General features: G+C 41.7%; 2 protein-coding genes across 3 annotated transcripts in view; both read left to right on the top strand.

Moving 5' to 3' along the window:
* Smg1 (SMG1 nonsense mediated mRNA decay associated PI3K related kinase) overlaps positions 1-14,278 on the top strand; it is a 107,129-nt gene extending 92,851 nt beyond the window's left edge. For both annotated transcript variants that reach the window (XM_021167438.1, XM_021167439.1), the window contains 9 exons: positions 1,491-1,625; positions 3,280-3,432; positions 3,665-3,844; positions 4,490-4,717; positions 5,809-6,020; positions 6,176-6,282; positions 8,541-8,720; positions 8,802-8,908; positions 9,984-14,278. In XM_021167438.1, the coding sequence (XP_021023097.1) occupies positions 1,491-1,625; positions 3,280-3,432; positions 3,665-3,844; positions 4,490-4,717; positions 5,809-6,020; positions 6,176-6,282; positions 8,541-8,720; positions 8,802-8,908; positions 9,984-10,061 (1,380 nt within the window). In that variant the 3' untranslated portion in view covers positions 10,062-14,278. The remainder of the gene's footprint in view (positions 1-1,490; positions 1,626-3,279; positions 3,433-3,664; positions 3,845-4,489; positions 4,718-5,808; positions 6,021-6,175; positions 6,283-8,540; positions 8,721-8,801; positions 8,909-9,983) is intronic.
* Positions 14,279-16,100: 1,822 nt separating this feature from the next.
* Arl6ip1 (ADP ribosylation factor like GTPase 6 interacting protein 1) lies at positions 16,101-25,856 on the top strand. Its single transcript, XM_021167984.2, has 6 exons — positions 16,101-16,251; positions 18,424-18,557; positions 19,155-19,274; positions 22,649-22,766; positions 23,424-23,508; positions 24,289-25,856. Exons 1-6 carry the CDS (start codon positions 16,216-16,218, stop codon positions 24,405-24,407), a joined length of 612 nt encoding a protein of 203 aa, XP_021023643.1. The 5' UTR covers positions 16,101-16,215; the 3' UTR covers positions 24,408-25,856.
* Positions 25,857-26,070: the final 214 nt, after the last annotated feature.

Here is a 26,070-nt window from a genome sequence, read left to right as displayed (position 1 = left end):
GAAGAAACCTCTTTTGTCAAAGCACAGGCTTTGGGATAAGATAGGTGTGTATTGCAACCATACCTAGTTCTGGTACCCTGCCTGTAGGTTGAGGGCGGTATCCCTTATGGAGGATGACTTGTGAGGGTTAGGCAACAATCTGTGAAGATGGTAAGAATGTTGTAATGGAACGTTGTAGCTTAGGAATGGCTTTCTTTTATTTATTCTTTTATAAATGTTGGCTTTGATATTTATCAAAAGAATGCCAGTTTTCTTGAGTCTGTTTTGGCATAGGCATGGTTATTTTGTTTTACTTTTGTCAGTGATCAGAAGGAACTATGTTTCAGAGGATCTATTGGCAGGTTCATCATTGCTAGCTATTTTCCTACTTCATAAGTTAGGAAGAGAAGTATATTCACCCTGAATCACATTGGTTGTGTATTAATAGTCCTGCTTCTTGCACATTGTCTATGGATTGGGGTAATGCTTTATGACTTCTTTCTTTGAAATGCTAAACATTTTGGATTTTATTCCCATACAAATGATCAGCGTTGGGGCTGAGGATGTAGCTTACTTATATTTGGTAATGCATGCTCAAGGCCCAGGACACCCAACAGTGCACAAACTGAACTGGGTTGTACACTTGTGTGGCTGAAGGATCAGAAGTTCAAGCTTATCCTCTGCTATATGGCAGGGTTAAGATCAGCTGGGCTCCATGAGACTTGGTCTAAAACCTTGTCTAAAATAGTAGTAAGAATAGTTAATGAAAAACAAACACCAGACATTTAAAAGTGAGAGTTAATATTGAGGAAAACTTGTTTAAATATGGGCACACTTTAAAATTTCAAGCATAATATATAAGTACTGGATTATTTAACTGGTGCTAGAAATTATGATTTATACACGTTATGTCAGGCACATCACTAAACTACCCTAGCTCCTACAGAAGTTGTAGTCCCAATGACCCTCATAACATTAAAAGAAAAATGTTTTAATAGTGTGTCAGAGTTTTTCTGTGCCATTATTTCTTTCAGTCTCTATCTAGTCTACATGCTAGACCCCAATACAAGTTCATTGCATCTTCTTATCTAGAGGTCCTCACACACACATCACCAAATAAGGGATTGTTGTTGTTTGAAATGAAGCTCAAACTGACCTGGAAGGTGTTAGTCCTCTTTTCTCCAGCTCACAAGTACTGGGATTACAAGTTTTTTTCCACTTGACTTAGAAAGGTCAGTTTTTGGGAGTAGGTGCACCAAATGTACTTACCAGATGTCTTAAGAATTCCTATTTGAATGCCATATATTAGTGATCTGTGAAGTTTAACAGCTATCTTCCATGTCAGGGAAGTTGTCAGTTAGACGTGATATTTCTTTTATTCTCCCCAACTAATTGCCCCTTTATTGCAACTCAATTTTCTGTCTTCTCCCAGTCTCACCTCATGTGGCTCTTTCCTTATTTATCCGAAGTTTTATTCTACTGGGTCTATATTCTTCTTTTTCTTTGAATAGTGGCAGCATGAAGACCTCCTTATCAGCAGACCACAAGCCATGTCAGTCACCCCGCCTCGGTCTGCAATCCTGACCAGCATGAAGAAGAAACTGCATGCTCTCAGTCAGATTGAGACTTCAATTGGGACTGTTCAGGTGTGTCTCACTGTCCTCCTACCAGCACATTCTGTTATACAAGTGTAGCTTAGCATATCTGTGCCTATCTTTAGCTTCTAAGCCATATGAATATAACACAATTCCTTTTCACTTTCAGTTTTTTGTTTTTTTTTTTCTTTAATTGAAAATTAAGTCCTTTTCATACAGTATATTCTTTTTTTTTTTTTAAGATTTATTTATTTATTACATGTAAGCACACTGTAGCTGTCTTCAGACACTCCAGAAGAGGGCACCAGATCTCGTTACGGATGGTTGTGAGCCACCATGTGGTTGCTGGGATTTGAACTCTGGACCTTTGGAAGAGCAGTCGGGTGCTCTTACCCACTGAGCCATCTCACCAGCCCCCATACAGTATATTCTGATCACAGTTTTCTCCCTCATTTCTTCCCAGAGTTTTTCCACCTCCCCTCCCTTCCAACACTATGCCTTTCTCTCTTAAGAAAACAGATATGTGGTTTTGTTTTGTTTGTTGTGTCCTTTTCCAAGGTCAAGGACTACGATAATAACTATTTTACCTGGTACGTCTGTCTTGTAGATAAAGGATTAAATCTGTCCAGTGGAGCAGAGCATGGTTCTAAATGATGGTTGACTATATGCATCATCTCTCTGTGAAAGCTAAATATTTAGTTAATATTTTTAAAAAAGAAATTGTTCTTAAAGCTATATATTTGTATGTATCCTTCATTTCTGAGATATTTGGTGGCATTCTTTTCTGATTATATAATTTAATAATATATGAAATTCAGTATTAACATAGTATTTTAAAATTTGAAGTGAAACTTTTTGATCTTCATTCTTTCAAGTTATCCAGAAGTCTGCCACCTGAGCATGTTCTCAACCATGTTTTCTTTCCTTCCTTTTTTTTTAATTTTAAACTTTTATTTTTCTTGTGGTGAGGATTGAACCTAGAGTCTCATGTTTCCTAGGCACGAGTTCTACCTCTCAGATACATATATTTCCAGCAATGTTCTCTCTCTCTCTCCCTTCTCCTCCCCTCCCCTCCCTTCTCCTCCCCTCCCCTCCCCTCTCCCTTCATAGAGATGACAGGTTGACAGGTTCTTACCCTGTAGCCTGGACCCGGCAATCAGCATTCCCAGTGCTGAGATTACAAGTATACCATCACCATTCAGAGTCTGTATTTAATTTTTTAAAAAATACTTTAAGGGGCTGGAGAGATGGATAAGTGGTTAAGAGCACTGACTGCTCTTCCAGAGGTCCTCAGTTCAGTTCTCAGCAAGTACATGGTGGCTCACAAACATCTGTAATAGGATCTGATGCCCTTTTCTGGTGTGTCTGAAGAGAGCGACAGTGTACTCAAATACATAAAATAAGTAAATAAATCTTTTAAAAAGATATTAAAAAAAATCACAAACACTGCAAAAAATTAAGCAAACCCCAAAGAACACAAAAGTGTTAGAGATTTTAAGTAAGTCAAAAGTTAATCTTTTCTTACCCAGACATCCTTGGCCCTTAAGTACTCAAAATCAAGACTAACTCTGAAACAAAGGTATTAGATATGTTTTCTAAATTAAACATGCCCACCCATACTACTTCTGAATCTGACCATAAAATGTTTAACAAGTAGGAAGTGATGAGAGTGGTAAAGGCTCAGGGTTTCTTCTGGCTTTTATAGGAGAAACTAGCAGCCCTTGAAGCAAGCATTGAGCAGCGGCTGAAGTGGGCAGGTGGTGCCAATCCTGCCCTGGCACCAGTACTACAAGATTTTGAAGCAACAATAGCTGAAAGAAGAAATCTTGTTCTCAAAGAGAGCCAGAGAGCAAACCAGGTATGGCACGTTTCTCTCAGGCTTCTAGTCCAAGACATTTGAACTTTGTCTTCAGGTACTTTTAGCTGTCTCAGATCTTGTAAATACTGACAAAAATTAAAATATGTGCTACTCAAAGCCTTTGGAAGTAAGTTCTCAGGACCTCTAATCCAGATTCTAGAAATGTGCCATTAGTGCTGTTTTTCACATCATCATTTTTTCCACCCCAATGTGGGTTCTCTCTTCTTCACAGGTCACTTTTCTCTGCAGCAATATCATTCATTTTGAAAGTCTACGAACAAGAACTGCCGAAGCCTTAAGCCTGGATGCTGCCTTATTTGAACTCATCAAACGGTGTCAGCAGATGTGTTCATTTGCGTCACAGTTCAACAGTTCAGTTTCCGAGTTAGAGCTTCGTTTATTACAGAGAGTGGTGAGTCCTATGGGAGAAACTAACTGCTGGTTTCTGAAATGAAAAGGCCAGGAACCTAAATTAAGGTTATGGTTACTGGAGACTGAGTATATGTAACAAATTGTTATAGGAATGCAGTGATGATTAAATCTTGCTTTTAGCATCCATGGAACTTGACTGTTCAATAGTATGTTGAATGAAAAAGATACTGTGGCTTATGTGAAAGTTCTGGAGGGGGCAAAATGTGTATAGTATTGGGTGCAGTGTGCCAAGAGAGTAGAACAGGTTACTGGGAATGGCTGCTGGAAAGGTGAGCTAAGCCTGAAAGTACCAAGTTAGTGAGCTCAGTGTTTGAATGCTATGGGAAAGATTTATCTAGGCTGTTTTAGGAAGTTTTGTCTTAATTTCAAAGAGTTATTGAGGTTAAGTTTAGAGATTTGGTTATAGATAATTGTCATTCCAACTCTATTACTGTCTTTCAATCATATATTTCAAGCATTTATATCCTATATGATATGCTGAAAAATTAAAATTCTTCTACAGACTTGCAACTGTTAAGTATTGTCTCTAAGTATCATCAAATCAAGAGCCAACAACTGAGAGTTTGTATCTCTTGCTCATGGTTATAGGATTTATTCCAAGTGAATTAATGCTTATTCTATTTAGGACACTACTCTTGAACATCCTATCGGCAGTTCTGAGTGGCTTCTATCAGCACATAAACAATTGACCCAGGATATGTCCACCCAAAGGGCTGTTCAGACAGAGAAGGAGCAGCAGATAGAGACTGTCTGTGAGACTATCCAGAGCCTGGTCGACAGTGTAAAGACTGTGCTCACCGGTCACAACCGGCAGCTTGGAGATGTGAAGCATCTCTTGAAAGCCATGGCTAAGGTAATGAATCCCACTGGCTTCGTTTCCTGTCTCAAGATAAAGCTTTGTGGAAAGATGTGATATATAAACAGAAATAATTTCTCAATTTATGTTTTGCAATTTGTTTGTAACTGTATCAAAATCTATTGTTTTCATCAATTATGTTTTAAAGTAGGCATTCTGATTTTTGTATAGAGAGAATCTGAGGTTTAAATTGGTTAATGTAGTGTCATTAAGCAGGCATTTTGGTTTTCAGTCTTTTCTTCTCTACCTGTATTTCCAAACATATATAGCTTGCCTCCAAAGTGAATGAACTATGTATGGTCTCTTGCCTCTAGTACCTTACTCAGTCTGGTTAATAAGGACATCCACTCCCAGAAAATAGTGGGGACAGTCTGCAGTGAAAATCCTGGGATTTTGGTTTCTTTAAAAAACAAATATTTTAAGAATATATTTTTTCATTTTAATCCCAGGTTTAGGGATATGGGGCTGTTTCACAGCAGCTGACTATGAAGTGCCTGGTGCTCTAGCAGAAGTGTGGTTTTGACAGCTGCAGATAGTTTCTGCAATTGTGTGACATTTGGAATTCTGGGAATGTTTCAGAGGGTGTATATATATATATGCATGCTAGAGCCTCAATAGGGTTGTTGGTCATTGTAGGCTGAGCAGGGGTGGGGGTGGGGTGGGGGGGCAGTGGTTGCTGTTTGTTGTCATGCTCAAAGAAGAAACAAGAAGAAAGAAATTAGATTCAGGGATCTCTCCCTTCCTCCCTCTCCTCCCCTTCTTTCTCCCTCTCTGCGGCCCCCCCCCCCCCAATCCTTCCTCTCTTATCTGGTGATAAGGGGTGAAACTGGAGGTTATATAAGAAAATAAAAGAATAACTCACAAAGTTGCAAAGACTGGGCTACAACAGTCATTTTGGTATTTCTTTTTATTTGAAATAAATAAAGATGCTAGAAATAAAGATTCTGTAATAAAACTGATCTATAAGCAGATCAAACACAGTGACATTTAGATCACTTACTAGCTTTTAATCAAGAAGTGACTGTCTTGAAAGGAGTTGCTGAACAAATAAGTCTGTTTCTAATGATTTATGTATGCTTTGGTGGCAGGATGAAGAGGCTGCTCTAGCAGATGCTGAAGATATTCCCTATGAGAGCAGTGTCAGGCAGTTCCTGGCTGAGTACAAATCATGGCAGGACAACATTCAGACGGTTTTGTTCACACTAGTCCAGGCCATGGGTCAGGTTCGAAGTCAAGAACATGTTGAAATGCTGCAGGAAATCACTCCCACCTTGAAAGAATTGAAGACACAAAGCCAGAGGTAAGGGTGCTCCCTGGCCAGCTCTAATGAAGTAGAAGCAAAGCCTGAGAAGCTTAGCTCCTATCATTTTTATTTCTAGTTTTGTTCATATGTTTGTAAACAGTTCTGTGGCAAAACATTCCATAAATAAATATTTCATAAATTTTGTATTTCAGTATCTATAATAATTTAGTGAGTTTTGCATCACCCCTAGTCACCGATGCAGCAAATGAATGTTCAAGTCCAACATCATCTGCAACTTACCAGCCATCCTTTGCTGCAGGTATGAAAGATGTGTTTATACATAGAGGTTTAGGTGTTTAGCTATGGGTGAAGGGTTATTGTATTTATAGTCACTGCCTTAGAGTTTTCGTTAACACTGCCACATACTGGTTCAATGGATTTTTAGGATTAACAAAAATTTCCCATAACTTTAGCTCCTAAGGATCTGATGCCTACTTTGCCCTCTCCCTGTGTGCTACACACACAAGGAGTGTGGGGATAATAATGGCATCAAATCTGTTGAGGTTTAATACTGTTTTTTATTTAAAAATGAATAGATTGATTTCCCTCATAAAGAATAACTAAGTCAAGCATATTGGTGCATACCTATACTTGGGAGGCCAAAGCAGGAGGCTTGCAAGTCAGGCCTAAATGATCTTATACTTCTTTTTTCTCCTTTCCTTCCTTTTTCTCGCCCTCCCTCCTTTCCTTCTTTTTTTTTTAAATTTTATTCATCATTCATTTGTTTAATTTAGATGTTATCTCTCTACATAGCTGTGGCTGTCCTGGCACTCACTATGTAGACCCAAGCTATCCTTGAACTCAGAGATCCACCTGCCTCCCAAGTGCTGGGATGGAAGGTGTGCACCACATGCCCAGCTTCTGACTGTTTATTATGATTTAGAATTTTACTCTTAGCCGGGCGTGGTGGCGCACACCTTTAATCCCAGCACTCAGGAGGCAGAGACAGGCGGATTTCTGAGTTCGAGGCCAAGCCTGGTCTACAAAGTGAGTTCCAGGACAGCCAGGGCTATACAGAGAAACCCTGTCTCGAAAAAACAAAACAACAACAAAAAATTTTTTTTTAATTCTTGTTGAGACCTTTAGAGTACTATATTAATAGGAGAAAGGGATTTTTGGAGTCTTCTGTCCAAAATAAGACAGGAAAACTACTGTGCTATCTGTAGGGCCTTTAAAAATTTAAAAAAAAAAATTTTTTTTTAAAAAACGTTAGCACATAGACATCAGGATCAATTTTCCTTTTTTACAGTTAATATTGATAATTGCTTGATGTAAAGTTTATAAAAACCTTGGTGGGCCTAGAACCCATAGTTTCCTGCTTCTGTCTCCAGGGAGCTGGATGCAAGGTGTAGCCATCAGTTCATCTTTTCTTTCCTGTGTTCTTGCTACTATTCCTTTCTTCCTCCAGTGTGTTTTGGGCATGTTTTTTCCCTTACCCCCAACTCCTTGCAGATTTCCTCCTGCCCTACCCTAATTTCATGTTTTTTTCTTTAAAAATAAAATCATCAAAAACAAAAGCACACACGCAAAATCTGAAACCAAGTGAAACAAAGAACAAATATGAGTTCTATTGCATCAGCCCTGTTGTGTCTGGAACATGCCATTTCCTTTGAAGCCATCCACTACCTTTGGCTTTTATAATCTTACCGCAGCCTCTTCTGCATAGATCCCTGATTCTTGAAGGGTGGGCTGTGATACATTTAGGGTCGAATGCTCTAGGTTTCTCACTCTCCGATGTTGTCCAGTTGTAAATCTTGGCGTTGATTAGACATTTACTTCAAGAAGAAGCTTGCCTGATAGGTTGATCTGAGACCCAGTTATATGTGGTGGCTATGATGTTGCCAGGGAGCTGCTGAAGAATTGAGATTGGTTAGGAGGAATGGTTTAGGAAGGTGGTAAAGAAGCCCCCCAACCCCATTAAGATTTTAAAATTGAATGTATGAATGTTTTTCTTGTATTGTGCACCAATAGGTGCTGCCTTGTGTCCCCAGAGATCAGAAGATGGTCTTGGTCAGATATCCTAGATTTCCATTTACCAATGATTGTAAGCCACCATGTGGATATTGATAATTGAACCAGAACCCCTGTTAGAACAGGAAGTACTCTTAAACTGCTAAGCTGTGTCTCCCAATTTTTAAGGAATATGTTTTTGTAGTGGGTTGGGTGTGTGTGGGGTGACTTGGGGAGATAATGTGAGGGTTGGGGTGTGTGTGTTCCAGAGGTAACCTTGGATGCCATTCACCTTTGGTGGGTGTGGGTGTGGGTATGAGCTCATTCTGTAGAGGTTGGCCTCAAACTCAAGATCCTTCTGCCTCCTGAGTTCTTGGTTTAAAGGCATGAGCCACCACAGTGGAATACGGACTTTTAACAGTATAAAATCAAGTTCATTTTCAAGGTTGAGTAATGTGGAATAAGTCCTATCAGCCATCCCTTGTATGTGTGCTGCCCCCACCCCCGACCCCAGTTACCCCCAGCTTTTATTTGTATGCAAATTGAGCCACCAATCTTTTACTTTAGCGGTTAGGAGTAACACTGGCCAGAAGACTCAGCCTGATGTCATGTCTCAGAATGCTAAAAAGCTGATTCAGAAAAATCTGGCTACATCAGCAGATACTCCACCAAGCACCATCCCAGGAACCGGCAAGAGCATCGCCTGTAGTCCTAAAAAGGCTGTCAGAGACCCTAAGACTGGGAAAGGTAATCAGCCAGAATGTGGATGCCTTGTAATTCTATAATACACACAAGTTGGTTTGACTTACATGTGCCATTGCTTCATAGCTGTGCAAGAGAGAAACTCCTATGCAGTGAGTGTGTGGAAGAGAGTGAAAGCCAAGTTAGAGGGCCGAGATGTTGATCCAAACAGGAGGATGTCAGTTGCTGAGCAGGTGACTATTTTTTTAAGCTTAAGCTATGCATTAATGCTGCTGGTAGGCTTAAGGATCTCATTTACTCATTTCCTTATTTTATCAAGAAATAATAGGCTCTTGGCCTAGCAGAATGGTTCAGTGGACAAGGGCATATGCATATGCTTCAGAGCCTGACAGCCTAAGTTCAGTCTCTGGTTTCACATGGTAGAATAGAGGTTGCCAACTCATTCACGTTGTCCTCTCACTTCCATTATGTACGCCTGTGCACACTCACACACTAGGTTTAATGATAAAAAGAAATCAGCCCCTGAAACCTACATCCAGGACGCAGAAGGCTATTGACAACACTGCTCAGAAGTTGTCAGACGCTCACTACTTACTCCTCACTACTTAGTACTTTCCTCTTAGGCAATCTCTTGCATAGTCGTTTAAGCTATATGACTGCTCTAATCATCCTCCACACTCAGGCTAACACTCACCTTACCGTTCGGAAAGTATCAGGAGGGTGACAATTTTTGAAGGTGTAGACTCTTTAGTTCCATGAATACCTGTGTGTTTTTGTCCAAAGTTTTCTCCTGTTACTGTATCTGTACCACCCCACCCCACCCCAGGGTGCTGGAGATTGACCATTGGTCCTTATAGGTGCTAGGCAGATACTTTACTGCTGAGCCATTCAACTGTTAGTTGTTTATTTTGAAAAATGTTTAAAAGTTACAGAAAAGTTGTAGAAATGCCATACTTTTTACCTAGACTAATCACTTCTTACCCACATTTGCATCATTGATTTTGTTCTAAACAGAACCCTTCATGGTATTAGCACCCCTGGGTGGGGGTGGGGGTGGGGGTGGGGGTGGAGAGGCTCTTACCATTCCTAAAGGTCTAAGGGTTCTGACTTTCCTAAGACCACTGAGCTTGTTGCATTCTCTGTGGTCATGGAGAGTGCTACATCATTCTACCAGAGTGTAACCTCTCCTCCTTTGGGTGAGTCGTTTGACTAGAAACTTGCTCTTGAGACAACTCATGCAATTGGTATATGAAATGTGACCTTTCTGGTTCTTAGTGATTTTCAATTCTGTCCTGCCTATGTTCACAGGTTGACTATGTCATTAAGGAAGCAACTAATCTAGATAACTTGGCTCAGCTGTATGAAGGTTGGACAGCTTGGGTGTGAATGGCAAGACAGTAGATGAGTCTGGTTAAGCGAGGTCAGACATCCACCAGAATCAACTCAGCCTCAGGCATCCAAAGCCACATCACAGTCGGTGGTGATGCATCTGGGGGCTTACTCTGAGGAAACCTAGGAAATCTCGGTGTACTAGGAAGTGAATCCTGCAGGACAGCTGCACTCAGGGATACGCCCAACACCATGGCCAGGGTCAAAGGTGAAGAAAGCAAGCTCACTGCCTGCACACGGAGATTGTCTTTCTGCCACAGAACAGCTGCAAACGTGTCAGGAGGTTAGCTGAGAAAGAAATCGGGCTGCTGCGGAGCACAGAGTGACTTGGAACTCCACTCCACCTGACCCTGTGTGCACAATCCAGGAAAACAAACCCCGCTCAGAAACAAGAGAAAGCTGGGGCCGCGAAGAACTCACAGCCACGGAAGAGTTGTTGCATTCAGATTCTTGAGAAACATTTGTTGCTCGGCAACAGTACTGGTTGGGTTGACCAGTTAAGTACCAAAAGGCTATGCTGTATGAATTTCAGAAATGGACTGAAAAAATGGAGAGCAGTGTAATAGACACACACTACATCGGAAGAACTGACTTCTGAAACGAAGAGATCCCACTCCTTCCCATCGCTTACCTGTTCCCCGGCTCCCCGTTGACCCACCCTGGTAGATTAGCCAGCTGTCAGACTCACTTTTATTTCAATCCTTACACTTCATAAACTTTTGTCTCCACATTGTTACCATATTTGGAGACAGAAACAGGAGTTTCTCCAAATCCAATGAAAACATGGAAAATTCAAGGATTGTTTAAAGGTCTGTGATCATCACATACAAGATGTAACTCTGGTTATTTCAGTCATATCTGTGACTCTATCTATCATGTACAGTTTCCTGAATTGTCACTGTGCATCCAAACGCAATGAGTCTAACAGACACTGATTTCATGTGCACTCCCCTCTGCTTACAATGTGCATTTTTTTGGAGGTCATTCAAATTTCCCCTCTTCTGTGATTGCTGTAGTTTCTTTCATAGAAAGTAGCTGATCTGATGTAATCTTTTACCTTTTAAACAACCAGGATAGAGAACCTATTGGAGTTTGCATTGTTGATGACAGGTTCACAATAAAGTGACGTTCTGGTGGAGGTAGAGTGAAATGTTTTTTAATTCAGTTTTCTCATTTGATACTTTTAATTTACAAAGTGTAATTTTGTTTTATGTTTTAAAGTGTAAATTAAAAATGCTTTAGTTTACCTGGCATTTGGGGTATGCTCAGTAATGCCTACCAGCAGCATCTTTAATTTCAGCTGGTGGCCTGTGATGGGTTCTGTTTACCTTTTGCAACATTTTATAGCTTGCTGTTTAGTGACTAGTGTGTAGTGAGTCACGATCAAGGCATCCTTCAGCTTAGCATTTTCAGTACTCACTGCTGATCCTTGGTAGAAGTGCAGACTAGAATAGAGCTAAAAAATCACGTATCAACACAGAATAGCACACGGTATTTTGAGGTCCCCCCCCCCTTGCATTTTAGCAACTAGTGTGGTGGCCACTTAATTTGCCAGCCTCTCCAAGCCTGAAAAGGTCCAGGTGTCTCTAAGCTCTTCTCTGACTGCAATGAGTTGAATTCTAATCCTCACAGGATGGATGCCAGTGCTGGCGCTTTCTTAATTATGAGTATTGAAAGGTGCTGTTTTCAGTCTCCACATGTCTGCTGACAAGTTCAAGAATCTAGCACATTGCATTTGGTTTTATTTGTTGATTTTGAGCCTTATTGTCACAAAACAGCCTAGCTGGAATATTAATGCCATACTATATTTTGCATGCTATTTTCTTCCCTAGAGGCATTGAGGGCAATTGCACTTTGGCTCTCTCAAAGATGTGTCATTTTCAGACATTCTTCATGTCGGAAGAGCTTTTGTTGTAAGGAGAAAACCAGCTCAGACTTTTGTCCCTGTAAGTGATGATAGTGGTCAGAAATGGCTTTTGCTTTGGTAATAAGTGAATTTTATTCCCCAAGAGTCTCAGGCATCAGAAGTACTTGGCGTCTTAATCCAAGCAAAAATAAGACAGCTTAAAAAACAACCAAAAAAAAAATGTGCCTCTGGTGAATTATCCATCCTTTTTTTAAGTGTTAAACTGGTCTTTGAGAGAATAGTGCAGATAAGAGCGGCCAAGGACTTCAAAGTTTGTTGATCACTGCACTCTGGATAAAACCCTTGGCTTCCTGTTCAAATAGCCTTTCCAGGTTTAACTTCTGTAAGGAGCCTCAAGTGAGAAAAAACAAAAACAAAACAAAAAACCCAGGGCCACTGGGGGAATGTTTTATGAAATCATGTAGAGTGCTGTAGTTTTGAAGTCATCCTTTTTTTGATGACAAAATACCTGTGGAAAACCAGGGATTTTCTTTTTTTCCTCAACTTCTTCCTCTCTTTACTCCCTACCCCTCTCCTCCCTAATTCTGTCTTCCTTCTCTCCACTCTGTTAAGGTTCAGAGGGTACAGAACAACCCCTTCTATTTCAGAGTACCCTTGAGAATTGACATGTATTTCCATTAGTTGTCTTTAATTAGAGTCAGTTGATCTCTACCAAGCTGAAGCCTAGTACCTACGAAGCTGTTTCTTTACCAAAGTGTCTTGTTTCTGTTTATGGTCGTGAGCTGAGCACGCAGTTTGCTAGTTGATTGGACACTGGTGGTGAGTTCCTTTGAGGTGTGAGATTTCTATGTGAAACTGATAGGTCTTGATCTACTTTCCTAGATCACTGATTCGGAGCTCCAATCCCAGGTTCAGGGTAAGAATTTGTAATGCAGAAGAAAGACTCCCTTCACTTTGCCCTTAACACTTGCCTCTGTTATCTAAGCTTCGTCAGTAGATTTCTTAATTTCATCCAATGTTTGGTGTTATCTGCATTGTTTTTTGTTTTAATTGTGGTTGTTCTGATGTGTGAAATTTAAGGAAAGAGCCATTTAATAAATGCCAAGCAAGGCAATGCAGCCAAATATTAGAGTTGATGTGCAGTCTTAGGTCCTTTTTAATCTGGGGTATTACAGGCAGTACTTTAAATCAGAGTCTTCCTGGCCTATTTCCCTCCACCTTTTTGTAGTTACTCGGGGGCTTGAGCAGTACTAAAATCAAAGGAGCTGGTTCTTCTTTTCTCCCAATCTTTTCTTAGTAATGAACACACCTACAACTAGCCTGTCACTCCTAATCATACACAGCAGATGTCAGTGCTGTGCTGGTATTAGCTGGATTTCCTGCAGTGCAGGGATGCAACCTTGCACATGCTAGGCAAGCTCTCTAACCCTGAGCTGCGTACATCCTAGCCCTTAGAGCTACCACCCTGAAGCATCTTGTTTCCTGTGTTCAGATGCAGATGAAGACCAACATTGTTTTATATTGTTGAATTTATAAAATGCTAGTAATTTAGAACCCTCCCCCCAAATCAAGGAGGCAAAAAATAACGCACTAGTCACTGAAGTTCATCTTCAGTTACCTGGATAGGATAGGTAGATTCCTAACAGTGCTGGTGAACATCACAATGCTTTGCAAAGATTCAAGAGGAGGCAGTCACTGTACTTTGCCTGCTTTTGGGCCTAGATAACGTCACTGTCTTCAAAAAGCTAACAGCTTAGGTTTGAAAAGGCAACCATGTAGAGAAAGAAAACTTGACAATTGGAGCTCACTGGGAAGTTCTAGTGCTAATGTTAAAAACTCAAATCAGCTGGCTATTTGAAGATGGCAAAGAATTGGATATAGTTTTGAAATTTTATTTTTCCAAAACAGGATGATTGGCAGTGGTTGTTTTCCCTTTTTCTGACAGTGTGGTTCAGCTCCTGTTTCAGATTTCTGTGTTATTTTTTAATTTACAAGTCCCTTAAGTTTCTACCTGGAATGTCAGGTGGCAATTACATCACATTTCGTGTTTTTTTTTTTTTTTTTAAACCTTTATTTAAGAGTAAGTTGAACTGAATCTTCCTTGTCTTAGTAACTTTGTACAAATAGTGGCTTATTTTTAAGTTGTAATGCCTCCTGATGGATATAATTTTGTGCTTGTATTTAAGATTAAAAGTTGAATAAATAACACCAGCTTCCTGAAAATGTCCATAATGCATCTTTTGAAAAACAAAAACACCTGCCTACTTTACATTAACATGGTAAAGATTGTATGAAATACCTGTTTTTCAAAAAAATAAAAATAAAGGTTCAAGTCTTAAAAAGATAACAGTATCTAAGCTCTGAATTTATTGAGTAGATCCCAGAAAGTTTGTTTTGGAATAGTTTTTTTTTAAAGATTTATTTATTTATTATACATAAGCACACTGTAGCTGTCTTCAGACACTCCAGAAGAGGGCGCCAGATCTCGTTAGGGATGGTTTTGAGCCACCATGTGGTTGCTGGGATTTGAACTCTGGACCTTCGGAAGAGCAATCGGGTGCTCTTACCCAATGAGCCATCTCACCAGCCCTTGGAATAGTTTTGTGGCTTTTTTTTTTCATATTATCTCTCCAAATTAAAAAATTTCTCAAAAAATGTTTTACTCCCTCTTGAACAGCGAGTTAATTATTTCAGTAGGAAAGTTCTTAGATAAGAATCGACACCTTTAATCCCAGGGGAGGCAAGGATAGGTGGAATTTCTAGGCGAATCTGGTCTATAGAGCTAGTTTCAAGACAGCCAGGACTGTATGAAATGTATGTAGCTTAATTTTAGCAATATTTAAAACAAAACTGCAGAGCCTTACTTGTGAGTGAAAGCTCTGAAAGAAGAGAGTGTCTGGAAAGATCTTGTTCATTTGCAGTGCCAAAGTTCTGAGGAAGATTTGTGTTACGAGCTTCATCATCTGACACATTTCAAAAGGTCACGTTTGTAACCTCTGAGCCGTTTGGAAGGTTAGAGCTGGATTGGGACCTGGGACTGGCCTAAATTTAAATTTTACTTTGGGAACACCGACTAAACTAAGCTTTCTGAGGCAGTAGCCAAGTTGCCAAGGAAAAGCTTATTACTCTGCCCTCTCTTAGCAAAGTGACTGCTCCTGGTACCACCAAGATGGACACCTCATTGCTTGGTAGCAGCTGTTTGGGTCCTTTTGTTCTCAATCCTGAGAAGGAGGGAATTCCAGGCTTTACAATTTTTGATGATTTCTGTATCAACCGAAGTCATAATATTCCCTCCACCCACACACACAATGAGCGTCCTTCCTGGTCAAAACTGTTGTCTGTACCTTCTAGTACTTTCCACAAATTCTATGACAAATTGTATGCCTCTTTGACAGAGCCACCATAGGCCAGGAAGGGACCAGGTGATCTCTCACGTTTCTCTTTAACCTCCAAGGCCTTTAAGGAACCTGGTAATTAAGGAACGAAAAAAAAATTTTTTTTTAAATAATTTAAAATTAGTTGAAGGTCTTTTTTAGCCTGGCTTCCCCATAAACCCATTAATATATCAGTCTGAAGCCCTCCAACATTCGAATTGCTCCTCTACTCATCCATCCCTCCGAATGAAGCGCTCCCCTAGCTACCTGAAGTACTCATAGAGCACCCCGCAAATAATTCCCCCAAAGACTGGCTGCAAATGAAGCCCTTTAAGAGTTAGTGCATCTTCCATGTTCTCAAAAGGCCACAGCTGGGGAGAAGGCACAGATAGCGCTCACGTGGGGCAGCCAATACTTCAGTCAGCAGGTGCCACAGCAACCTAAAGAGTCCTTTGCCCTTCCAGCCTCCGCATAGGATGCCCTTGCGCATCCCCCGCGCAGCTGAGCGGACAGGCGCCTGAGCGGTTTTGAGATCCAGCGCAAGACCGCTAGGAACTAGAGAGGCCCCAGGATTTAGGAAGATCTGGGTGAGAGACTAGCTACGGCGGTTGAACCGCTTCCTTCCGCTCCGCCTCCCGAGGGCCACACCCCTGCACTCTGATTGGTCAGAGTCTTTCAGCTTCGCTCTCCTTTGACCTGGATTTCAAGTCATGCGCTAGCTGCCGGTTGGCCCGACTTCCCAGAAGCCGGAGTGCGGTCTACCCAATGAGGGGCGAGTTTCGCGAGGGCTGTCGGGAAAGGCAGCTAGTCTATATAAGCAGCCTGCGGGGCGTTCCCCCGCGCTCGGGTTGCCTTGCTGGTGTAGGGGTATAGTGTGTGTTTGCTCGTTGATAACCGCGAGTCTGGAACGATGGCGGAGGGGGATAACCGCAGCAGCAACCTGCTGGTGAGTTGCGGTGGTCAGTCTGTCCCCGGAGCTTCCGGATGGGCCTCCTGGCCTCGGTGGACTACCAGGGACAGCCAGGCCTTATATCCACGGTGGAGATCGCTGCTGGCGATCCCCAACGTCTCCCGGAATCCTGCACTAATAATGCTTGGACCGTGCGTGAGGAAGTGTGAGAAGGGGGCTGTGGCAAGAAGGAACCTGGGTAACAGGTTGGGGCACTCGGCCGCCAGGGGCCTTGTCTAGCGCTCCGGCTCAGGCCGGAGACCTACCTGTTTTGCCCTTTGATCTTAATCTCATGTTCCGTAGATTATTTTTAATCATGATTCCTTTTCCCCTAAAACTTGGCGCAAGGGTAGAGGGTCAAAGGGCTGCTACAGAGAATTAGTTTATCGCTGACACAGAATTTGTTGGAGCTGGCTGGTTGGAGTTCACCGCAGGAAGCTGAAAACGGGTTCTGCAGAAAGGACAGTGGGGGATCCTGGCACTTGTCTGGGAACTGGCGAGGGACTCACGGGACTGGATGCAACTTTAAAAATGATTAGCACGGATTTGACGGAGCTGCACGAGATGATGGTATTAGAGGAGGGCGCGTTTGCTTCATTACAGGTCTTTGTTTTTGGTTTTTAAGGCTAGGTTTTCGTTGACGAGGCTATCCTTGTATTTGTCATCCTCCTGTGCTGGGATTACAGTTGCGCATCACCAGGCCCTGCTAGTTTCACATTTTTAACTGCATCACCCACCTAGAGCGAAAGATCTTTTTATTTTTTTCTGTATTGTCATTCTCCAGAAAAGGCAGGCCATATCAGAAATGAAAAAAGCAATCAGCTTTTAATGCCTGCCTTTTTACTGCTAAGTGCCGACAAGATTCTTCGGGACAGTTTTGATTAGTGCAAGATTTTCAGTTTGTATTTGTGTTTAGAGGTGCATTCCCTGTATCCTTAAATTCCCTACACACACACACACACACACACACACACACACACACACCATACAATAGAGATGCTTACCCTGTACCCTTAAACTCCTCCTACACAATACCAACAAACAATTCAATAAGAGGATTAATTGCTGTACAAGGAAACTATCCTGGGAGAGGGCCTGATCACTAACTACTATTTCCATCATTTTAAGGAGAGCAAGTCCATTAGTCTTGGATTTCCTGGATTGAAATATATTAACCTCTTTTATGTCTCCGTCTCCTTATCTTAAAGTAGAGGTTGTGAGAATACCTTTTTCCAGTTGTTTGGAGCATCAATTGAAGTATAACATGTAAAATGTTTAGGATTTCTAGTATGGGGTGATGTCAGAAGTACTTAGTCGCATATCTTTATTAAAATTAGCCTGAACTGTTCTACATTTGCATATTCCTTTGTGAAGAGTTGATAGTGTCAGTTGGGCTTTGTGTGTTTGTAGTTCCTGGATGTTGAATCCAGAGTTCTGCACAAACAGGTTCTAAATACCTTCTGTTACCAAAGTCCCTGATAGATTCAGGTCACAGTAGCCCATGGTAAAGGTCTGCTTTTGGCTAGTTGTCACATATAGAGAAAAATTTTGAGATTTAGTTGAAATTCTATCATTAATGATGAGGAGCCATTAAGTGCTGAGCTCACATAGTTTGGTTGAAATAGTTTTCTTTAATTCCACAGTGACTGCCAACATCAGAGTCATTCCATTATACAAAGAGCTATTTTAGAGATTTATGTACTTAGTGTTAAGGGAAAGGTTCTCCTGATGGATTTAGAAGGACTTAAATCAATAAAATGGCCAATCAACAGATCAATGTCAACCACCTGAAATGAGCAAACAGAATATTCAATTTAGTAATATTCTGAGCACTGCCTCTTGGCTCTGTGGCTGCATTTGGGGATATTAGTTTCCCATATTAAGCTCACTTTCATGAATATTGAAATAAATTGTGAAATCTTGGGAATATTATGATACATCATGGACATATGGCCCAGTGCTAAAATGACCATTAAAGCCTAGGCTTTCTCCTACCCACGGATTTTCATATTTGGTGCCAAAATTACAGGTTTTCATGACTCACCTTGTTTAAGATAACCATTTTGTAAAAGGCATTTTACGTGTTTTTGATGCCTGAGAAAGTACTCTCTGAGCCACCAAAGTGTTGAGATTGGCAAAGTAACAGTATTAACTGTTGATCATGTGTAGGCCGTGGAGACTGCAAATCTTGAAGAGCATCTGCAAGGCTGGGGAGAGGTGATGCTGATGGCTGACAAAGTCCTTCGATGGGAAAGAGCCTGGTTTCCACCTGCCATCATGGGTGTGGTTTCCCTGCTGTTCCTGTAAGTGAGATTCTATTGCTAAATGCTCAGAGGGTTCATAGCCTGTGCTTAGAGAAGCTTTTGTAATACATAATCCAAAAGGAATGCCTTTATTACAAGCAGCTTGCCCTCTTTCTAGATTTGTAGTCCTTATGTAAAGTTGTAACTTGATGCAGTTGAGTAAATCCCAGACACACAAACTCTTGTGTTTCAGCACTCTTACTTTATTATATTCCTTCTAGTAAATTTTGAGGACCTAGCTGGGTGTGGTGGCCCACGCCTTTAATCCCAGCACTCGGGGGGCAGAGGCAGGCAGATTTCTGAGTTCGAGACCAGCCTGGTCTAGAAAATGAGTTCCAGGACAGAGAAACCCTGTCTCGAAAAAAATCAAAAAAAAAAAAAAAAAATTGAGGACTCCAGAGGTTTTTGACTATTGCTGTTTACATTAACCGCTATAGCTGTGACGACATCATGCCATGGTGCTCCTAGAGAACCACTCTGAGGAAGTTAGAAAGGGAGCAGCACCATCTTTGAGAATCGAGGGTGAGGGAGTGAATAGCTTTGCCTGGGAATAGTGACTGTTCTCTAACCTTGGTTAATTTTCTTTGTTTTTAATAGGATTATCTATTATCTCGATCCATCTGTGCTGTCTGGTGTTTCCTGCTTTGTTATGTTTTTGTGCCTGGCTGACTACCTTGTTCCCATTCTAGCACCAAGAATTTTTGGCTCTAATAAATGGTAGGTGGCTCTGCATGATAAGTGTGCTGTGGTTAAATGAAGACCATTGTCTGCCCATCAGATGTCTGCTGGAGTTAGAGTCATTGCTCTTATGTGAAGAATTTCATACCTGACTTCAGATGTATATCAGAAAATTTCAGTACTTCTAGCTCTGTCCTTAACTTTGGTGGAAAACTTGCTTTTTTGTTGCTTATTAAGTTTTATCTCTATACCTTAAGTAAGGGTATTTTTTTAAAGGTGATATTTAAGTAAGAATTCCAGGACTCTCTTTTGTTGTTGTTTTTGTTTGTTTGTTTTTTATTAAACTATGGATGCTTATTTGGGGGTGAGATCAGACGGCAACTTTCCAGAGTTTGTTCTCTTACCATGTGTGGGTCTTGGGGATTGAACTCAAGTCAGAAGGGTTTGCAGCGTGCACCTTTGCCTGATAACCCTCTCAGTGGACCTTGAGCTCCTTTGTTTAAATGCATCTCTTTGATGTGTGAGTCCTTGCTTGTGTGTACACTTGAGGACAATCTCATGTCAAGCAAGGTCAGTAGCCTGTTCTCTTTTTAAATGTGTTACATTGTATGGTCACCAACTTTCCCCAAACACAACAGTATTAGGTCATTATGGCAACTTAAAAGCAGGTTGAAGGACACCCCAGGTGTTACTCATTCTTGCTTTCACTGGTGCACCTTTTAATCCCAGCACTTGGGAGACTGAGGCAGGCAGGTCTAAGTTCAAGGCCAGTCTGGTCTACAGATCAAGAGATGGTATAGGCTACACAGAGAAACTCTTAAAAAAAACCCTACTTATAGAGGTTATTAGACTTTCAAGCTTGATCTTTGAGCTAATGATTGGTACACACTTCTAATCCCAGTACTCTGGATAACAGACATTGTGAGATTAAGGCCAGAGTGGGCCACAAACACATAACAAACTCGGGGCTTGGCTTGGCTACATAGACATATTCTGTCACAAACACATGCAGTGCTCCTCCACACATCCCAAAACAAACCAAGAGGGATGTTGTGTTTAAGGTTGAGTGAAGGGGTGCATTGAGGCAGTGCAGGAGTGGTTGACCACATGTATTCTCAGTCGATGAGAGTAGGTGCTGCCTTGGATACACTGAGTGTTGACTTCAGTTTTACCATTCTCAAATGGTCACTTATGATGTCCTAAAATTATAGTTAAGTGGTTAAGGATTACATTGATAACTCTTTGAACTTCCTGAGGAATGTTGGCTTTCTCAGTTTTGATCCAGACATCAAGCCAGGCACTGGAGGTGTAGCTCAGTATTTAAAGTGCTTGCCCAGAACACATGGTACCCTTAATTCTCTTCTCAGCTGGAGGAGTGAAAAAACACACATAATGAACAGAGTAGATTTTTCTATCAGCTGACATTCAGTTGCTTAGTGTTCTGCTTGTACTCTTAATTTTTTTTTTTTTTGTATCCAAATGACAGCAACTTATATAATCTAGCAATGGGAGCTTTATTATGTACCTTCCATATCTTTAAGAAGAAATTCACATAATTTGGGGGAGTTAGATTAAACTCTGATTTAAGTAAGCATGTTTCTTTATAATGTATCAATGTTAGATTTGTTATTCAAACTGCTTTTCCCTTGCCATGGGGAGTTAAAGCTATTATATTTGGGGACGTTTATGACCTTGACATTAGCCAGACAGCAGTCCACTAACTCCTAATCCTAGAGGAGAATCTTCAGAGAATAAACAGTTAGTGTTAATAGCATCAGTGGAGAAAGTTTCTGCTTTGATTATCTGCCATGATGCTGTGGGAAAGAAGGGACAGTAGCCACCGCCTGGCCTTGACCATGGACAGTTTGCAGGATCTGAGAAGTCCTCCCACCACTGCTGTACTTTGCCAGGCTAACACTAGAGGAGAGAGGGCAGTGCGTCCTCAGCATGGGTCCTTTTTAGTACTGGACCTGTGCCACAAAAAGAAGAGAGAAATAGATTAGAAATGAGAAAGAAAAAAGGGCTTTTTTAGAGAGGCCTGTCATTTTTTTCTCTCCCTGGGATTGAACTGAGTTTATAATGATTTGGTCTGGTCTCTGACATTTTAAAATAAGGGTGTGTGGAGCCAGACCTTTATTCCCAGCACTCAGAGGCAGAGGCAGGCGGATTTCTGAGTTCAAGGCCAGCCTGGTCTACAAAATGGGTTCCAGAACAGCCAGAGCTACATGAGAAACCCTGTCTCGAAAAACTAAAAAAAAACAAACCTCAAAATAAGAGTGTATATGTGTGTGTGTGCTCATTGCTCCTTCACCCATGTACACCCGCCCCTGGCACATGTACCTTAGCATGGAAAAGTCAGAGGTCAATTTTTTAGTTTGTTTCTCTCCTTTCATGGGGTTCTAGAAATTGCACTCAGGTCCCCAGGCTTGGCAGTAAGAATCTTTATTTTCTGAGCAATCTTGCTGACCTGGTGTAGAAGTTATTCTCCTACAGATACTCAGATGCAGCTGCTCGGAGCCCTGGTGGGCACAATGCAAGGTTCATACTATTCGAAGTATGCACACACGGACTGGTGAGGTGGCTCACACAGCGGTGGTGCAAGCCAGCAAGCCTGATTACCTGACTTTGAAACCTGGGGCCCACATGGTGGAAGGAGAGAACCAACTCCCACGGGTTGTCCTCTGACCTCCACACGTATACCATGTCATGTACTTAAACACATATGAACACTCACACATAAAATAGGTAAAATGTAAAGAAAGAGAATATATGCATGGGCATACTTTATGCAGGACATAATTCTGTTCTGTGAAAGATGTCTTAAAATGTAGTCATTTTGGGGGCTAGAAAGGTCTCAGAAGTTAAGAGCACTTGCTCTTCTCTGGGGGACCTGAATTTAATTCCCAGTACTTAACAGCTGTCTATAACTCCGGGCCCAGGGGCTTTATTGCTCTCTCCTGGCCTCTGCATGTAGCGGGCACTGCATGTATGTGGTGTGTAGATGTAGACCCAACACTGATACACATAAAGGAAGACAGGTTTTCACTGTGGGGGTACCTTCCTGTGTGCTCAGCCCATGGGAGGTCAAGAGTCTTAGCTGTCAGCCAGGGTATTGTGGCTCAGGCCTGTAGTCCTAGGACTTCACAGTGCTGAGACAGAAGGATGATGAGTTCAGAGGCAGCCAAAGAGTAAGATTCTGCCTTAGGAGCGGGCGTGGTGGTGCACGCCTTTAATCCCAGCACTCTGGAGGCAGAGGCAGGCGGATTTCTGAGTTTGAGGCCAGCCTGGTCTACAGAGTGAGTTCCAGGACAGCCAGGGCTACACAGAGAAATCCTGCCTTGAAAAACAAACAAAAAAAGATTCTGCCTTAGGAAAATTAACTAAGTAAATAAATTGTACCATTCCTTTTCTAGGACCACTGAACAACAGCAAAGATTTCATGAAATCTGCTATAATCTAGTAAAAACTCGACGCAGAGCTGTGGGCTGGTGGAAACGCCTCTTTTCCCTAAAGGAAGAAAAGCCGAAAATGGTATTTATTTATTTTTAACTTACTGAATGTGAAGCAAAATCATGAGTTCACTGATTTCAGCCTAGTGATAGCATTGCTATGAATAAAGTTTAATACTTACTCCCCTTTTGTGTAATGCTGACTTATAAATGTCTCCATATCTTAGCTTTGGTTTTGGTGGGAAGTTGCTAACTGGGAAGGTAGCTTAGTTTATGTTATAAGTATTAATCTATATAGACACAGTAATTCTAAGAATAATTTATTTACATTCTATAAAAGAAAATTAATAAAACATGGTATTATTTTTCCTAGCCTTTAAAAAGAAAACTGTTTAAGCTGGGCGTGGTGGCTCACGCCTTTAATCCCAGCACTCGGGAGGCAGAGGCAGGTGGATTTCTGAGTTCAAGGCCAGCCTGGACTACAAAGTGAGTTCCAGGACAGCCAGAGCTACGTAGAGAAACCCTGTCTCGAACCCCCCCCCCCCCCAAAAAAAAAGAAATGTGTTTAACCCCCCGCATGAAGCTGTATGTGTAACATACAGCATGGTCTTTGGAGCTATGTAGTGTTGAGGCAGGCCTTCAGGCTGTGGTTGCTGCGTGCAGTGTAGAGGGGCCGTGCTTCAGAGTTGCACTGGCTGGCCTGCTGCTGGGAGCTAAGTTGTCACTCTTTTTTTGCCAGTACTTCATGACCATGATCATTTCTCTTGCTGCGGTTGCTTGGGTGGGACAGCAAGTTCACAACCTGCTTCTCACCTACCTGATTGGTAAGTCATTGAAGAAACATCACATGTTCAACTTAGCAGGGAAGTCTGACTGTGGTGTGTAGTCAGTAAATAAATTGAGTGTTCACAGGGCCTATGGGAGTGGAGCAAGGTGAGAAGGAAAGGGTCCAGTCTGTGCTGGGGTCATAGCTCAGTTTGTGCCCTGTGTCACCAAGGCCTGGGTTTTATACCCAGTACTGGGTAAAGCTGTCATTCCAGCCCTAGATGCAGAAGGAGTGGAAGTTCAAGGTCATCCCTTTCTACATGCTACGTGTCGGGTTCAAAACCAGCCCGGCTAGAGATTCAAGTCAGGGCTTAAGATAGAGCTCCATGGTTAAAAACATGCTTGGTTCAATTCCTGGCTCACAGCAACCTATGACCCTAGTCTCAGGGCATCTGATAGCCTCTGCTGGCTTTTGTGGGCACTGGGCACACATATAGTCCACATATATACTTCTAGACAAAGCACTTGTGTATACACATAAAATACAAATCTTTTTAAAAAAGACTGATCCCTTTTTTCCTGGAGTTCATTAAAGCCAGGTAGGACGTGAGCAAAGAGGAGTGAGATAGAGGGCATCGTGGTGTGAGCGTGAGTGCACGCTGGCTCCAGGCATGAGCGTGAGTGCACCGTCAGGAGGCACCCTGGCTACAGTTTTGGGCTGAATCCTGATGGATGGCTTTTGTGTCACTTCTCCACAGTCCACCTGCATTCAACTGTAGTCATCTTCAGAGAGTTAAATATTGTCTCCTCAATTTCATTTTTTTTTTTTTCATTTCTAGTGACATTTGTGCTGTTGCTTCCTGGACTAAACCAACATGGGATCATTCTGAAGTACATTGGAATGGCCAAAAGGGAGATAAACAAACTTCTCAAGCAAAAAGAAAAGAAAAATGAGTAGTGTGGCTGCTGCGGAGTGTGCCCTGGCCCTGGAGCAGTTGTCCAGTGCCGTCTGGGCACTGAAGTGTTACAGTGGCTCATTGCTTCCCTCACTCTGCCCTTGTTAATAGAAATTCTCACAGGCCAGGCTCTGTGTGGGCTCTAGTGCCAGGTGTAGCTGGGTACATTCCTGTCAGTATGACTTGCTTTCATTTTTGACAACTTCCTTCCTTTAAAATACTAAGTGGTGAACTTTACTGTTTTGTACAGTGAACTGTGACTTTGCATAATTGTTGATGTTTGCTTTAGCTATATTCAAGGTAGTGGTCTGTGGCTACAGGAAGCTGGTTCTACTGTCTGCTTCCACAGTCTGCTTAACAAACTGTCTTTGTGAGTACAGAGATTGGGTTTACCACTTCTGATGAGGAGACCACTTAAAATTCATTCCTGATTTTCCACTGTGGGAGAATACCCATGGAATAAGATAAAAAATTAATTCCACACCCTAGTGTGTTTAAGTTCCTCTCTCATAGGAAACGCAACAGTTTCAGGGAGCATTGCCCCTTTGTTCCTGTGAGGACTCTGACAGGCTTTGACTGACCTCTCATTCCCTTTGCACTGCTTCAGGTTAGTTCTAGTCCATCATGGCCTTTGAGCAGCAAGCTTTCAGAAGATTATATTTGAGGATTGTAGCAGTTTCTTTGTTTCAGATTTTCAGCTGACTCAAAATGTTTGTGACTTTTCTGTAAAGGCAGCCAGGGATAAAAGTATCCTTTGTTCAATGAGTAGAAAATTAGGTTATCTATTAATATTTAAGACCAGGGGAAAAAAAGGCTTAAAAGTAAGCCTGGAAAATCTCACTTGTTTTCGTAGTATTGGCTGTATTTCAGTCCCTCCAGCTTTGCACTTGAGAGACAAGTGTTTCTGCTGTTTGACTTTCCCCTTGACATTTCTCAGAAAAATGCAGGGCTGCAGCTGAGAGCAGACTGCTGATTGGTGACTCTGGACTGCCTACCTTTTGCAACTCCTTAAGCTTACTGTGATCACGTGCCCTCTCAGTAGGGGGGCCTTTAGAGCAGTTGAAATCTGCAGAACTGAACCTCTGAGGGCCAAAATAGGACACAACTCCTTAACCCATGAACTAGCTGTAACAAAGTTTGTGGATCCATGCACTGATGCTGTGAAGCCTGCCCCTGTGTGTATCTGTCTCTGTTCTCTCACCTCCCTAGCACTGTAAGCAGCGGTGCGGTGCCTCTTGTAGCATGTGCGTTTGTTTTTTATGTTTCATGACCCCCACTTTGATTTTACATGTTCTCTTGTAAATAAGCCTGCCTTCCTACCTGGAATGTGTGTGTGTGTGACTAATACATGTTCTACGAGTTAACTACTTTGGCAGTTTTAATCATTTCTTCTACGTTGTTTTGTGGTAAAAGGGGAAAAATTAAAAACCAGTTGGAACCCTTTTGTCTCACTTTCTTTGTTAACTCTGAGTTTATGAATCTAACTAGTGACCTCCTGTTGTCATTGGAGCTCTCTAAGGTACCCATGTCAGATGGAAAGGGAGAACACTGAAGAGGAGGGGACAGTGGTGGCTCAAAAGATTGTGTACTTAAGCTCCCAAAGCAGGTGGTTGATAATCATCAGTAGTTGATAATCATTTGCCTTTTAAAATTTGGGTGTCATAA

Source organism: Mus caroli, chromosome 7, assembly GCF_900094665.2.
Source record: "Mus caroli chromosome 7, CAROLI_EIJ_v1.1, whole genome shotgun sequence".
NCBI classification, from domain to species: Eukaryota; Metazoa; Chordata; class Mammalia; order Rodentia; family Muridae; genus Mus; species Mus caroli.
The sequence above is the reverse complement of the archived record's forward strand: the minus strand, read 5'-3'. Positions and strand labels throughout refer to the sequence as shown.